General features: G+C 45.3%; 1 protein-coding gene across 14 annotated transcripts in view; it reads left to right on the forward strand.

Moving 5' to 3' along the window:
• Nucleotides 1-13,476, forward strand: part of BICD1 (BICD cargo adaptor 1) — a 171,561-nt gene continuing 158,085 nt past the window's right edge. For 4 of the 14 annotated variants that reach the window (XM_077178304.1, XM_077178307.1, XM_077178305.1 and 1 more), the window contains exon 1: nucleotides 5-792. In XM_077178304.1, the coding sequence (XP_077034419.1) occupies nucleotides 580-792 (213 nt within the window). In that variant the 5' untranslated portion in view covers nucleotides 5-579. Of the gene's footprint in view, nucleotides 793-13,476 lie in introns of all 14 variants that reach the window. The other 10 variants (XM_077178308.1, XM_077178312.1, XM_077178310.1 and 7 more) reach the window with 6 other exon arrangements.

Raw genomic sequence — 13,476 nt, forward strand, 5'->3', positions numbered from 1 at the left:
CCGGGAGCAGCCCCGCAGGCGCAGCGCCCACATCCCGGCGCGGCTCCGCACCGCCCGGGCAGCTCCGCCGCCGCTGCTGCGCCGCCTCCCCGCCCGCCCGGCGGCGATGCCAGAGCCGAGGACGCTGTCATCTTAAAGAGCGCAGGGGAGGGACCGTGTGGAAGGGAGGAGGCGGGCGCCAGCGCCAGCAGCAGCAGCAGCAGGAGCAGCAGCAGCATCTCCGCGGGAGCCGCCTCACGAAGGCGCGCTCCCGGCCGCCCCGCTCGCCGCCCCGGCCTCCAGCGCGCCGCCGCCTCCCCGGGCAGCGGGGCTCGCCCGCCCGCTCGCCAGCCCAGGCGTCCCCGCTGCCGGGGCTGCCGCAGGGCCGGGGGAGGCGAGCGCGGCCTCGGCGCGTCCCGGGCGGCCGGCGGGGGAGGAGGGGGCCGCGGCTGCGGCGGGGCGGACCGCGCTCGGCGGCGGCGGCTGCCGCAGGCGGCCCCGACCCCCATCCCCGGGCCGGGCCGGCCGTGCCGGTGCCGCCCCTCGGCCGCGCCCGCCCCCTGGCTGCCTGCTCGGCGGCGCGGCAGTGCCGGCGGGGCTATGGCTGCGGAGGAGGTGCTGCAGGGCGCAGACCACTACAAGAGCGAGATCGAACGACTGACCCGGGAGCTCTCCGAGACGACCCACGAGAAGATCCAGGCGGCGGAGTATGGGCTGGTGGTGCTGGAGGAGAAGCTCACCCTCAAGCAGCAGTACGATGAGCTGGAGGCGGAGTATGACGGCCTCAAGCAGGAGCTGGAGCAGCTGAAGGAGGTGAGGCAGCCCGGGCTTTTGTTTCGGGGGCTGCGGGCAGGTGCGGGGCCCCACACGCGTGTCCCTGCCCGGCCCTGCAGGTGGGCGATGCGCGGGCCCCGAGCGGCTGCGGGCTCCGCTCCGGGCTGGGGAGGAGGGGATTCCCGGGGCCGAGGATCAGCCGGGACCGTGGAGCTTAAGGACGGATTACACGAGATCTCAACCCCCTTGCCCTGAGAAATTTCCCCGGGGCCGCGCTCCGGCTCCGGCAGCTTCCCTCAAGTTGTGGGAACGGGCGTTTGCGGCAGGGGAGGGTCCCCCGTCCTACCTGCACCACATCGCCCAAGGGTTTTTTAGGAAGAGCAAAGGAAAGAGTGGGATGAGAGCTGGGCCAACGCAGTGCATAAGGAGTCGGGATGTCTGTAAACAGCTGTCTGCAGTGCGTGAGAAGAGAGACAATTCCTTTTGAAGTTATTTATAGACCCGCTTTAGTCTGCCAGTGAGGGGAACCGCTGCCATTGGGAGGGGGGGGCGGGTATACAGCACTCTCGAGGTCACCCATCAGTGGGAATTAAACTTCTGCGTCATGCTGAAAGGGTGAAATATTTGATTGGAGGAGTGATTTGGGGTAACCTTTCGAATGTGTTTTTGTAACACTCCAAGTATGAAGTAGGTGGGTGTTACACCTTGCCTTTCAGCTCTGCTAAACATGACTCTTGACTTCGAAAAATCATCACCGTCCCTATGTTCATCCTTAAAGGAAGTAACTTGAGGCTGGTAGCAGTGCACGTACGTGGGAGCTACGGGAGGGCTGTGTGTGCACACGTATGCAGCACTCACGGCTCTGCACCTCATGCTGTTTTTGTACCGCCTCAGAATGTAGTTCCATTCTGACTAGGTTTTGTAAACAGAAGGGAAGGCATCAAACAGATCTTCTCCCAAATTTAGAATGTATCTTTTTGTTCTACAATAAAACCCTGCTATATAGAATGTGCAGAAATTCTGTTAGAATTAATGACATTTCTATTAGGAACCATGAACATATTCCATATGGAGGAAATACACTTTAAAAAATTCAGGTTATTTCTCTTTATATTCTTTAGACTACTGACTGATGCCCTTTTAGAAGTGTTTTTAATAAAATAAGGGTTTCATTTTACTTGCAGGTATATGAGTTATGCCACAGACTTGGTTCAGTGTCCAGAAGAGTTGAAAACATTTTATTTTCAACATGAAGAATAAAGCTGTTTTTCAGGAAAACCTATTGGTCTCCTTAAACTCGATCTCTGCCTCCCTGCCCCCCCTGAGCCTATGGAGTAGGCTCAGGACTTTTGAAACCAGTAATCACAGAGTGAGGGATGGAGATCCATAACTTAGCACTGGCATGAAGGCAGTGCTGTTTGAAATGACCTGACAGTAATAGAGGAACAGAATTCAAAGGGGAAAGTGCAATGCAGTTTCTAGGGAAAAAAAAGAAGACGACGAAGAAGGAGATAAGCAAAGCTGCAGGTAGCTGTTACCCACCATGATCTTGTACAAAAGAAGACTGATGAGAAGCCAGGATGGCACATGGCCATGGATAGGAGAGATAGTGCAAGGAACAGAGTTGAAATTATGAAACTAGAGGGATTAGTTAGTCAATGCAATTAATTGAAATCAAAGATGGGCATAAACTCTCTTCCTGTTTGCCTCTCCTTGAAGTCGGTGCATGCTCTGCAACCCTCCTGTGGGGCCGTGCCTTCATGCTGTGCCAGCCACAGCATGGATACTGAGGGGATTTTCACAGAAGGAGGAACAGGAGAAATCCTGTAGCTTGCCTGATGCCAACCAAGCAAGAGTGGAGCTTTTCCAGTTTCCAGTCCAGAGCCAGGGTTCTCTATTTCAGAGCTGTCCTTAGCAGCAGGTAGGGCATTTCCATCCCCCACCTAGGGTGCAAGCAATTCTTTTCTTGCTTTTAAGCTTCATAGCAGAAACCACACTGATTCTTACTGCACATGCACTCTGCAAAGGAGAATTTTCTCTTAGCCCTTGCTGTTGCTGTAATCTGTTTTCTACTTCTGTGTTAGCACCTCCATTATGACAGTTCCCTCAGCACAAGTCAGACCTGTGCTGGTGAGACAGAAGCAAATGGTGCCTCCAGCAATACCAGTGAGGCAAAATTCTGAAAGCTCTTAAGGGTGCAGAGAAGTCCAGAGACACATTTTTGGTTTAGTAAAGCACCATCCAAAATGTGTGGAGGAGGGTTTTTGTGTCCTTCCTCCAGCAGGCCCTTGCAAGAATATGCTGCCCAATGGTAGGACACTGAATGCTAAGAGTGACTGACTGACACACAGACAGGTATCTGTGCTGTGCTCTTACTTCACTGTGTTTGCATCCTCTTTGATGCCATATTGGGGCATAGAAACTAGGCCTCAGATTTGTGCTAGAATAAGCAGTTTGTCCATTCCCAAGGAATAGTAGGTGCAAGAGGGTGGCCAGGATCATGTTAGGACAATTTCCTCTCCTTCTGCAGTCCTTCTCTGAACAGATTCAGTTACTGGGGTTGACTTTTTGAGACAAGTCTTAATTTTTTTAACAGTTTTATTATTGATTGCTTGTGTTCTGTTGTTAGGACCTCATTGTATTTATTACTCAGTTGAAGAGCTGCCTATCTTTGACTTTACTCAGCCATGGTTTGGCAGACTGGGATCTGAAGATTTCTCCTATCCTCCCTGGCAATCCAAAACTCCAGTGGACTTGAGCAGTCCTTTTCCATATAAATGGCAATACCTCTGCTGTACAATATTTTCCATCATTGGAGAGTGAAATGGGAAACTAAGGCCATTATAGGATGTTGAAGTAAAAGCAAATTATGATATATTACATTAAATATTAATACTTGTGTACAGGATATATGCTATCTACCCTGCAGTATGAATTGTTTTGGTAACCTCTGATGTTTCTTCTGCTGAGTTCAGAGGTCTCTGCTTTACTCAAGATTTTGATGTTTTGGGCCATGAAATAAATTTATGTTGCAAAACCAGTATTATTATTTAAAGCTTTATTAATTTTCATAGGGTTTAGGTTGTTTTTTTTTTTCTCAGTCTGAAAATGATGTTTCTCTAGTCAATTACATCTCAGTCTAGTAGAATTTTGGATGTTTGGTGAAACACTGTCATTTTAGGGCCCCTGTTACCAATGTTACTTTAGCTGATGTGCCTTTTAATCTACAGTCCATAAAAATTCAGAGACTAGGACTTGATATTAGCCATGGGATTGAAGGTAGCTTGTTTTCATTGTCTTGCTGAGCTGGGAGTTTAATTACCATCATATTTTATGTAAAGCATCTTCCAGTGGTTTTATTATATCTGCTCTTACATGTTCACATTGCATTTGCTGTAAGAATAATGTGTGTTGTTAGTTCTATTTCTTCTAATGGAAGTGTAAAATGGCTTCATATTGATCTTCTTGCCTGTTTACTGTAGCTGTCCCTGCTTTAGCATGGAGGTCCCTTCCAACCTCCGCCATTCCATGATTCTCTGATCAGCCACTGGACACTGGTGGTCCATAAAGTTTTTAAAGCAGAGAATTATCAGTCGCATCTGCTCATGATTAAATGGGGATGGAAGGCTTTGGTGTCCAACTCTGCAAGAGTTAGGCCTGGGAGAGATTTCTCTTTGGGAATCAAATCATGAACATGGCAGCTGTTCCTCCCCTTGACTCCCCTCTGACTGACTAATTTAAGCAATATTTCGCTTGGCTTCTTGGCTTTTATGTATTTCATTGTATGGAGACAAACTCTTCTGGGTTGCACAGGACACTGGATATCTGATTTCCAGGCAGTTTGGTGCTTGCTTTACTTAAAAGCAAATTATCCATAGTAAATGCTTGGAAACCAGACTAGTGGTGAGTAGCCCTGTCCTTGGCAGGTGTTTATTTTCTTTACCTCACAGAAATGTTGTATCAATGATCATGAAATGCTTACTCAGTTTACTAGTAGGGCTTCCAGAAGTAATTCTTGGTCTGTGTCTGAAAGAGTTTTTTGAGGAGTAGAGCTGAAGGTCTCTCTGGCAGCTTCTTTTCTGTTCTGCTCTTCCTTGCACTATTTCAGCACAGGTGACTCAAGCTCCACCTCTCCTCTTCTGAAGTGACGCTGCCCCTCCAGCTCCCCCACTGTTCTCCAAAACCTCTCTCCCTACTGCTGCTTGAATCATCTCTGCCTCTTCCATCTTTGAAGTGTACATTTGGTGGGACTTCTCTGGATTCAAAAAGGCTGGAGGAGAGGGAGACTCCTCCCAAAAAGTATCCCAAATACAGCCGTCTTAAATGTGGATTCTTATACACACCCATCTACATCACAGGACGGTTAGGAAAGTGTGAAGCAGCTCATAAATTGCACTGAGATGTTCTAAATTCTCCCCAAAGCTAAATGTGTTCCAAATATGGAGCTTGGGAGCTGTGAACTGCTGCCATCTCAGTATATCTTTACACCTCCTTCCAGTGGCAGCGTCTGTGGGCTTGTGTTGGATGAGGCGAAACGTTTTGGGCATCTCATCCTGATCTCACCACTTTGTCCTTGGTGCCTGCTCACGTTGAGTCACTCAGAAAGGCTGTGCTGCCCAGCACCCAGCTCAGAGATGAGCACATTCAGTTATTACAGGCTGGGGATGGACTGACTGACTGACTAATGGGTCAGGTCTGTGGCAAAGGATTTGGGAATCCTTTGGACAGTAAGCGGAATGTTGGACAGTGGTGTGTCCTGATGCAGAATTCTATCAGCATCCCGGACCTTTAGTAGCGGAACTAGAGCTGGTAAATTGAGAGAAGTGGTTATCGCTTCTAGACTGGCAGTTGTTAAACCACATCTAGAAAACAGCATCCAGTTTGGGTGCCCTTAATACAAGAAAGACACAGATAAACTGGACTGCATTCTGCAAAGGACCACCGAGATGGTCAGAAGCTGAAGCACTTGCCCTGTGAGGAGAGGCTGAGGGGGCTGAGCTTCTTCAGCCTGGAAAAGAGAGGGCTGTGAGGGACCCAGCATCAACCTGTGCATGGACACAAAGTGTGTTGAGATGTCAGAGCCAGGCATTTTGTGGAAGTGCCCTGTACCTCTAGTTGGAGACCTGTCACTGGTGGTGTCCCCCAAGGGTTGGTACTGGGTCCAGTACTGTTTTAACTCATCAGTGACTCAGACAAAGGGGCAGATGCCTCCTCAGCAAGTTCACTGTGACACAAAGCTGGGAGGAGTGGCTGATACCCCAGAGGGCTGTGAGCCCTTCAGAAGAACCTCGACAGAGATGGGAAAGATGGGCACAGAAGAACCTCCTGAAATTCAGAAAAGGCAAGTGAAGGATCATGTACCTGGGGAGGGATAACCCCATGCACCTGGCTGGGTCTCTCCAGCTCTGTAGAGAAGGACCTGGGGGTCCTGCTGGACAACAAGCTGTCCATGAGCCAGAAAAGTGTCCTTGTGGCAAAGAAGGCCACTGGTGTCCTGGGGAGCATTGCCAGCAGGTTGAGGGGGGGATCCTGTCCCTCTACTCAGCCCTGGTGAGGCACATCTGGAGTGCAGTGTCCAGTTCTGGGATCCTCAGGGCAAGACAGACATGGAGCTCCTGGAGCAGGTCCAGAAGAGGGTGACAAAGATGATGAAGGGACTGGAGCATCTCTCTTACAAGGGTAGGCTGAGTGAGCTGGAGCTGTTCAGCCTTGAGCCAAAGGAGAGGGGATCTTTTCCATGTCAGTAGTATCCATAGGGAGGGTGTCAAGAGGATGGACCAGGTTCTTCCTGGTGGTCCTGAACGATAGGACAAGAGGCAATGGGTAGAAATTGTTGCACAGCAAGTTCTGCCTTAACATGAGGGAGAACTTCACTGTGCGGGTGACTGAGCACTGGAAGAGGTTGCCCAGAATGGTTGTGGGATCTCCTTCCCTGGAGGAAGGGAGGTTGGAGTAGCTGACCTCCAGCTGTGCCTTCCAACTGCAGCCATTCTGTGATTCTGTGGAGGGTGGGAAGACAAGAGATAACTGGCATAAATTGAAACTACAGAGGTTCAGACTGAATTTAAGGTAGATCTGTTTCCCCGTGAGCACAGGCAGTCCCACAGGTGTTGCCCAGAGAGGTCATGCAGTCTCTTTCCATGGAACTTTTTAAGCCCCAACTGGATGCAACCTTCAGGAACCTGGTGTGAGGGCAGAACTGGTCCTGCTGTGAGAGGAGGTTGCACTAGGGGAAGAAGGGGGCAGAGAGAGCAAGGGGGTTTGAGCAGTGCAAAGTCCCTTAAGGGTGCCCACAGTGCACAGTTAAATTTGAGTGGCGTGTTGCTGTGAGTTACCCTATGCACAGTCATGTCCTGCCTGGAAACAGTGACTGTCAGCAGGCCCACAACCTCACTTCGTGCTTGAATTTCATTTTCTCTTGCTTGTTAATAAGTCTGCAGTGACCTGGGGTTACTAAGGGCGGAGTTGGATGTGCTCATCTCTCAGCAAGACAATCCTACATCTCCTTCTGCCATTCCTGCCCCTGTTCTGGCTCTCAGCTGTGCAACTGTTCACACTGTCACAGCAGGATAGGAAACTAGCCTCGGTTAAAAATAACTGAGGAGGGGTTCTTGCTGTCTGTAACCCAGATTGGTTTCATCATCTGATTCACAATACCTCCCAAAAACTGTTTTACCTTTGCCTAAAAGTCAGCACGAGGAGAGGAGTGAATGCAGAGGGAAGAGGGGGTTATTGATGTTAAAAGAGATGCTCATCGAATTACATCAGGATTGCTTCCTCCAAGAGGAAATGAATCCTGTGCATTAGCCTACAGAAAACATAAGCAGCTGGAATCATGTTAGGGGAAATTAGAACTATTGTTGGAGCTTTGGCAGCACGCAAAGAAAAATGTAGATGAAGCTTTTGGGTTTTTTTCCAGGAACCTGTATTCCCAGTTGCTCTCAGTTAATTGTGTTTTATCCTTAGCAGCCAGTACAGATGAACATGCAATATTAGTCCTCCTGTGATAGCCAGCCCTTTAGCAGGGATGGTCAGCTTTCAGCACTGCTTTTCAGCACATATTCACAAAACAAATCTAAATCTTCAGTTTGTTTTCTCCCAATAGTTAAATTATTTTCTTTCATTTTATTCTTTCATCAAATAAATATCTTTCTAATCTGAGCAATTCTGATTGAATCAGTCATCTGGGTTGAACTCTTCAGAGATAAATGGGAGTTACAAGTGGATTTATGTCACGGAAAAGTAAATTTTCCATAGATTTTCTAGGAAATATCGGATTAGTACCAAATCTAATATGACTGATTGAGGTGTTAATGGGTGAGCCACACATTATCATTATGAACTACTTTCTGTGTAAGGCCTGTGAATGGAAAATTGGGGGTCACAGGAGAGATTTTAATCTGAAGGTCCCCATCTGTTTGGAATTAGGCCTTTTTATAGTGGATTAGAAAAGAAATCATTTGCTACCATCTATTGACCTTCCTTTAGGTGAAATACTTTATCCTTCCCTTCTGTGTTGCCTAGTGGATTTTCTTTTTCAGGGTGTGTGTGTGCAGTCTGTGTGCACAACAGCATCCAGGGTGAACACCTGGCTTTATTGAAAGTGCAAGAGGGGCAAAACAATGGTGGAGAAAATAGGATTTGGCATAAAACAGTAATTTGTGAGCATTCATCATGGTAAAATGAGGAGCATTCTCAAAGTCAGATAGAGTGAATTTGCACCTGGGCAACTTTTATATACCTTATGCAGTTGGCAGTTGGAGGAAAATACATGCAAGATCATGTGTTTTTCTGTATTGAGGGCTTCTAGAAGAAGAGCTTTCTTCTTGAGATTGAGTGTGGTTTTTCTTCATTACCTCATCCTCTCTTATGTTTTTGCATCAGTGTTTTCTCCATATGGACAAGGAGAGTAAAATCCAAATCACCTCTTGCTCCTGCCTCCCTTTTTCCTCTGTTATAGATTTCCCTTCCCTCTTTGTCTGATACCTGAGGGGGTAATGTTTAATTCAGCACAATTCTGTACTGTACTTTTTTTTGGGGGGGAGTGATGATTTTAAATTATAATGACAGAGACTGAAAAGCATGTATTCATTTCTGCTGAATTGTCTTACATTCCTTCTGTGACTTTCATAGCCTTCTTCTTTCCTCATTTCCTTGAGAAATCAAAACCACTCATTTTATGTGGGAGGAGAGAGAGTATTTGCCTAATTTAGAGGAACTGATATAGCATGTAGAGACATGAATGTGCCCTTTGTCCCTTTATCACTTGCATCTCTCACAGCAGATATTTATGAGGAGAAACCAGCAATTTTTTGTACTGTACTGTGAATGCAGGCTGTGAGTACAGACCAGCTACAGATGGAAGTAGCTGGGACTAGTCAGAAGGTGAAAAATGTGCCTGAGCAAGGGCAGGTGCCTAAAGCTGAGGTAGGCAGGTAGAAATTAAGCTAGGTTGCTGATTAGTATTTTGTTGGTGTCTCTACTTCTCTGCAGAGAGCAGTATTAAAAACAATTTTGAGATTAAAATATTTATGCTTCTGAATTTCTTTCACTATCAAAGTTTAATTAACTTGGTAGTTAAAAGAAGGAGCAGGCCACTGTCCTAAATCTATGGTTTTGGGACAGACCTATGAGACACCAAAAGGCTTTCACTAAGACTGAAATGTGTCCAATCCCATTTTCTTCATCTCTCTTGGGGTTCCTCCCTCTCTGTCTGCAGCCTGATTCTCATTCTTGTACAGTTCTTGTCTCCTCATGATGGTTTATGTACTTTCACATTTTTTTTTCAATCTTTGCCCTATATCTTACTTGGTCTTCATTTGCTGCTCTCTTAAGATGTGGAACTGATTTTTTATATTAAAGAGCCTTTTTGTCATTGTGTGAATGTAAGAGATCTGACCATTTTTGGCAGATTAGACCTTCCATACTATGCTCAGATATTGTAAGGACATGAGGGGCTCCTAGAAATGTTGTTTCAAAATACTTTGAAATGTTTTAGCATGGACTGAAAATGAAACAACCAAGGATTTGTCCACTTTGCTTTGTAGCAGCCTCACCATTAAAATCATCCTAGGAAAGATCACTTTTAGGGCAGCTTTAAAATCAGATTGGCTGTGTGGATGCAGAGGAAGAAGACACCTTTCCATAAGGCTTTAGGAAACTCAACCCCCTTTTAAAGAAAAAATAAAAATTGTATGGCTTCTGTAATTATTTGTTTAAGCCCAGACAAGACAGCTGATGCCCAGTGAGGTTAGATAATGCACTCAGACCTTTTGATCAACACTGGAATGGGGCCCATGATCCACATGGTGCTGCCATACCTTCTCCACACCCTTGCTCCCCTGAATCACACCTAAGTTACCCCTGCACTGTTTTCAACCCCTCTACACAGCCAGTAGTTACCTATCTGATAGAGACAACACTGCTGAGCCAAGAAGCATCAAAGACATCCTCAGTTAGCTGAGCTGGTCACCTTTCACTTCAGTCAGTCACCTCTGGGGATGTTTCAGCTAAATTATATGAACTTTATTTCCTGGTGGTTTGGGTTTTTTCAGTCTGTGTTTGTTTGTTTTTAATTCTGTGATCTCTCAGAGCTCACAGGTGACACACAGGTGGCAGGGGCAGTGCTGTGAATTTGATTTGTACTCTTGGAAGTACAAATCTTGTACTCTGTCAGCACCAAACAGGCTTTCCTTGGATGCCTTAGGCACTCTGGATGGATTTAAATGTCAGTGTACTGAGAATGAGCTGCACAGTGCTGCTGTTTGTCATCATTGGCTAATGACTGATTCCCACTGAGGAAGCTGGAAGCTGCTAATAGCTGCAGTTTTAACTTCTGTTTTGGATACTTAGAGGGGAAAACCCAGCTGCAGCTCCGAGTAGTTGTAAAGCTCAGATAGGAAGACCAAAGCAGACTTTTAAGGATAAAGATAAGAATTTGGGTCAGGCAAAGGGAACAGGTGGCTTGGTGAAACAATTAATTTATAAAAGCTTGGCTCTTGGCCAAACATGAGCACAGCATGATTTGGATTTTGTCTTCTCAGGACTGGAGTATTGTCTACTCACAAGGCAAGGTGCAGGATGCTAAACTGCGCTGCATCCTGGCCCTGCCCAGAGCGGTAGAACTCTCAACCTTTTGGCATTTTGAGTTTTAAGAGAACTGGAGCATTTGGTCTGGAGGCAGATGGAGAGTTCACACTTGGGTTAAAGTGCCTGTGTAGTCATTGCCTCTGGTTCTGAATTTGATGGCTAAGCCAAGATACTTAACAACTGTATTGTCCAACTTGAATCTGTGATTATTTTTATTAAATATGGGCTCTCAGTAGCTTGTGGTTCCTATAATAAATACTATCAATAAAGACAAGTTTGTGGGGCTTATTTTTTTTAGGTGAGTAGGAAAAGTTTTGCTCATACCCTGAATACCTCCTAGAGTTTTTACAAAGCATTAAAAGTTTGCTTGGTTCTGGATAATTCCAGGTGACTGCACCGCAATGGCAGACATGCAGAGCTCACCTGAGTTTAGTTGAAGGGAACATTTGTATTGTTCTTTCTTTCTTTGATAACTGCTTGAAATTCTCACCTACAAACAGCGAGGAAAGGTTGGATTTAAGCATCCCATGTGAAGAATGCTATCTCTAACAATATACCCTCTATTCAGGGCTGTGCCTAAGGGTCATTTATAGCAGGTATGACTCCAAGACCAATGCTGAAGTCCTGCCTCCATGGGTAAGTCAAAGATAAAAGGGAGCAATGATTTATTGCTGAATCCTTGCCTACCACCTGCTGGCAAACAGCACTGTCATCAAGATGCAAGGGATAAAATATGTTACAAACTGAGAATTCAGATTTTTTTCCCACCAAAGTGGGAAGAACTGGCGTAATTATAATTATTGTGTCTCAAGCATGTGATCTTGTTCTTGCAGTTTAATGAGTTGTTATAACTGCTGAGCTTCTGTGACTGCTCATGTGCATGCACTTGACCAGCCCCAAATGTGTGAGAACAAGGTGAAAAAACCCCCACAGCCAAACACAGAACACAGCAGAAATCTGAAGGAAAGAGTTTTCAGCTGACATGGATCTTCCCATCTGCAGTAAGCTAAAAATGTGCACTAGATCAATTACTAATCCATAAAATCTCAGTCATAAATCTGGGTCCTTGGTGACAAATTTTAAAGTAAATTGTAAGGATATGGTACCAAGGACTCTGTGAAATAAAGTGTATGGTATATAACATTAGAGAAGAGGAACAGAATTTAGATGGAATATAATTGTCTGTGTATACCAATAAGGGAGATGGAGTCTCATGGCATTGTTAGGAGTACATTACTTTGGGCATTAGGTAATTCCATTTCTTGGGCATTAGGTAAGCTTTTCATTTCTCTGCCAGCTAGGAGCTGATGGTTGCCATCTGATAATAACATAACTTTCACTTAAGATGCTGTAAGCTCAGCTGTGTAAAAATAGTAGCAAATCTGGAACAGCACAGTTGAGGGACAACATTTTTTCCAAATATGCTGAATTTAATGTTACAGTGATGTTGTAGATTCTTAGATGCTTTGTATTCACAAAATAAAATCCACATTAAAGTAACAGAACTGAATTATCAAGTTTAGATAAGATTTGGAAATTTGTCCCCAAAGTCTGTATTTTATTTGTATTGGAAAACATTGGGTTTGCTTTATGAAGCAGTCTGAGCAGCTTTGCACTGAAACCTATATATCTAGACTTCTTTTTCCCACATACTTTGAAATTACAGATCACATACCTGAGTGATTGTTGTGTTACACACATAGACTGCTGGCTTTAAGCATTTTTGCTGCAAAAATTATTTAATACTGCATCATGATTTGTAATTTAAAGTATTTTCTGTCTAATTGCTCGTGGAAAGATAGGTATTCAAGAGCAGAAAATGCAGTGATACCTTGATTATAGTTTTAGCACTTGTGTTTGAAAAGTACTTTACTCACAGTTCCCTGGGCTGATGTTAGAGACACTCAGAGGCATGCCTGTGTTTTTATGGTTGTTGAATTTGCTTTTGTAACAGATTAGACTGATGGGAAGACAATGTGGCATTCACATTCTCTGAAAAAATCCCTTCACCCACGTTTTTTCTCTTAGGAAGCTGAGAAGCCTCAGAGAAAAGGAAAATAATTCTTCTCTCATTTGCTTCTCCTGTGTTTTGCTCCTTTGGAATGTGTTTGGAGATTGTTTCATTGGATTCTGATGTGAGTTGCTTCACTCATTGGCCAACCAGGGCCAAGCTGTGTCGAGACTCTGGAAAGAATCACAAGTTTTCAATTATTATCTTTTTAGCATTCAGTAAGTATCCTTTCTGTATTCTTTAGTACAGTATAGCATAATATTCTTTAATATAATATAGTATTATAAAGTAATAAATTAGCCTCCTGAGAACATGGAGTCAGATGCATCATTCCGGCCTTTGCCGGGCATTCCCTGCAAGTACAATAACTTAAACCTAAAATGAGCCTTGTTTGGGTACACATAACCATTTTCCTGGGTATAACAGGCAGAGTTGCAGGTGGAGACCATGCTGTGCTCACTTTTTATTCTATAAAAGTCTCTCAGTTGCAAGATGTTTCTTGAAATGCGGGCCTTGGTTTCTGAACCAGTGAGAGCCTGAGGTTGGCACCCCCAGGTGATGCTGGGCTCGGTACTGAGAGCTGCTGCTTTGTTGCCATCACTCAAGGATGTGCTTGTCAAATA

Source organism: Agelaius phoeniceus, chromosome 5 (genome assembly GCF_051311805.1).
Source record: "Agelaius phoeniceus isolate bAgePho1 chromosome 5, bAgePho1.hap1, whole genome shotgun sequence".
Classification (NCBI taxonomy): Eukaryota; Metazoa; Chordata; class Aves; order Passeriformes; family Icteridae; genus Agelaius; species Agelaius phoeniceus.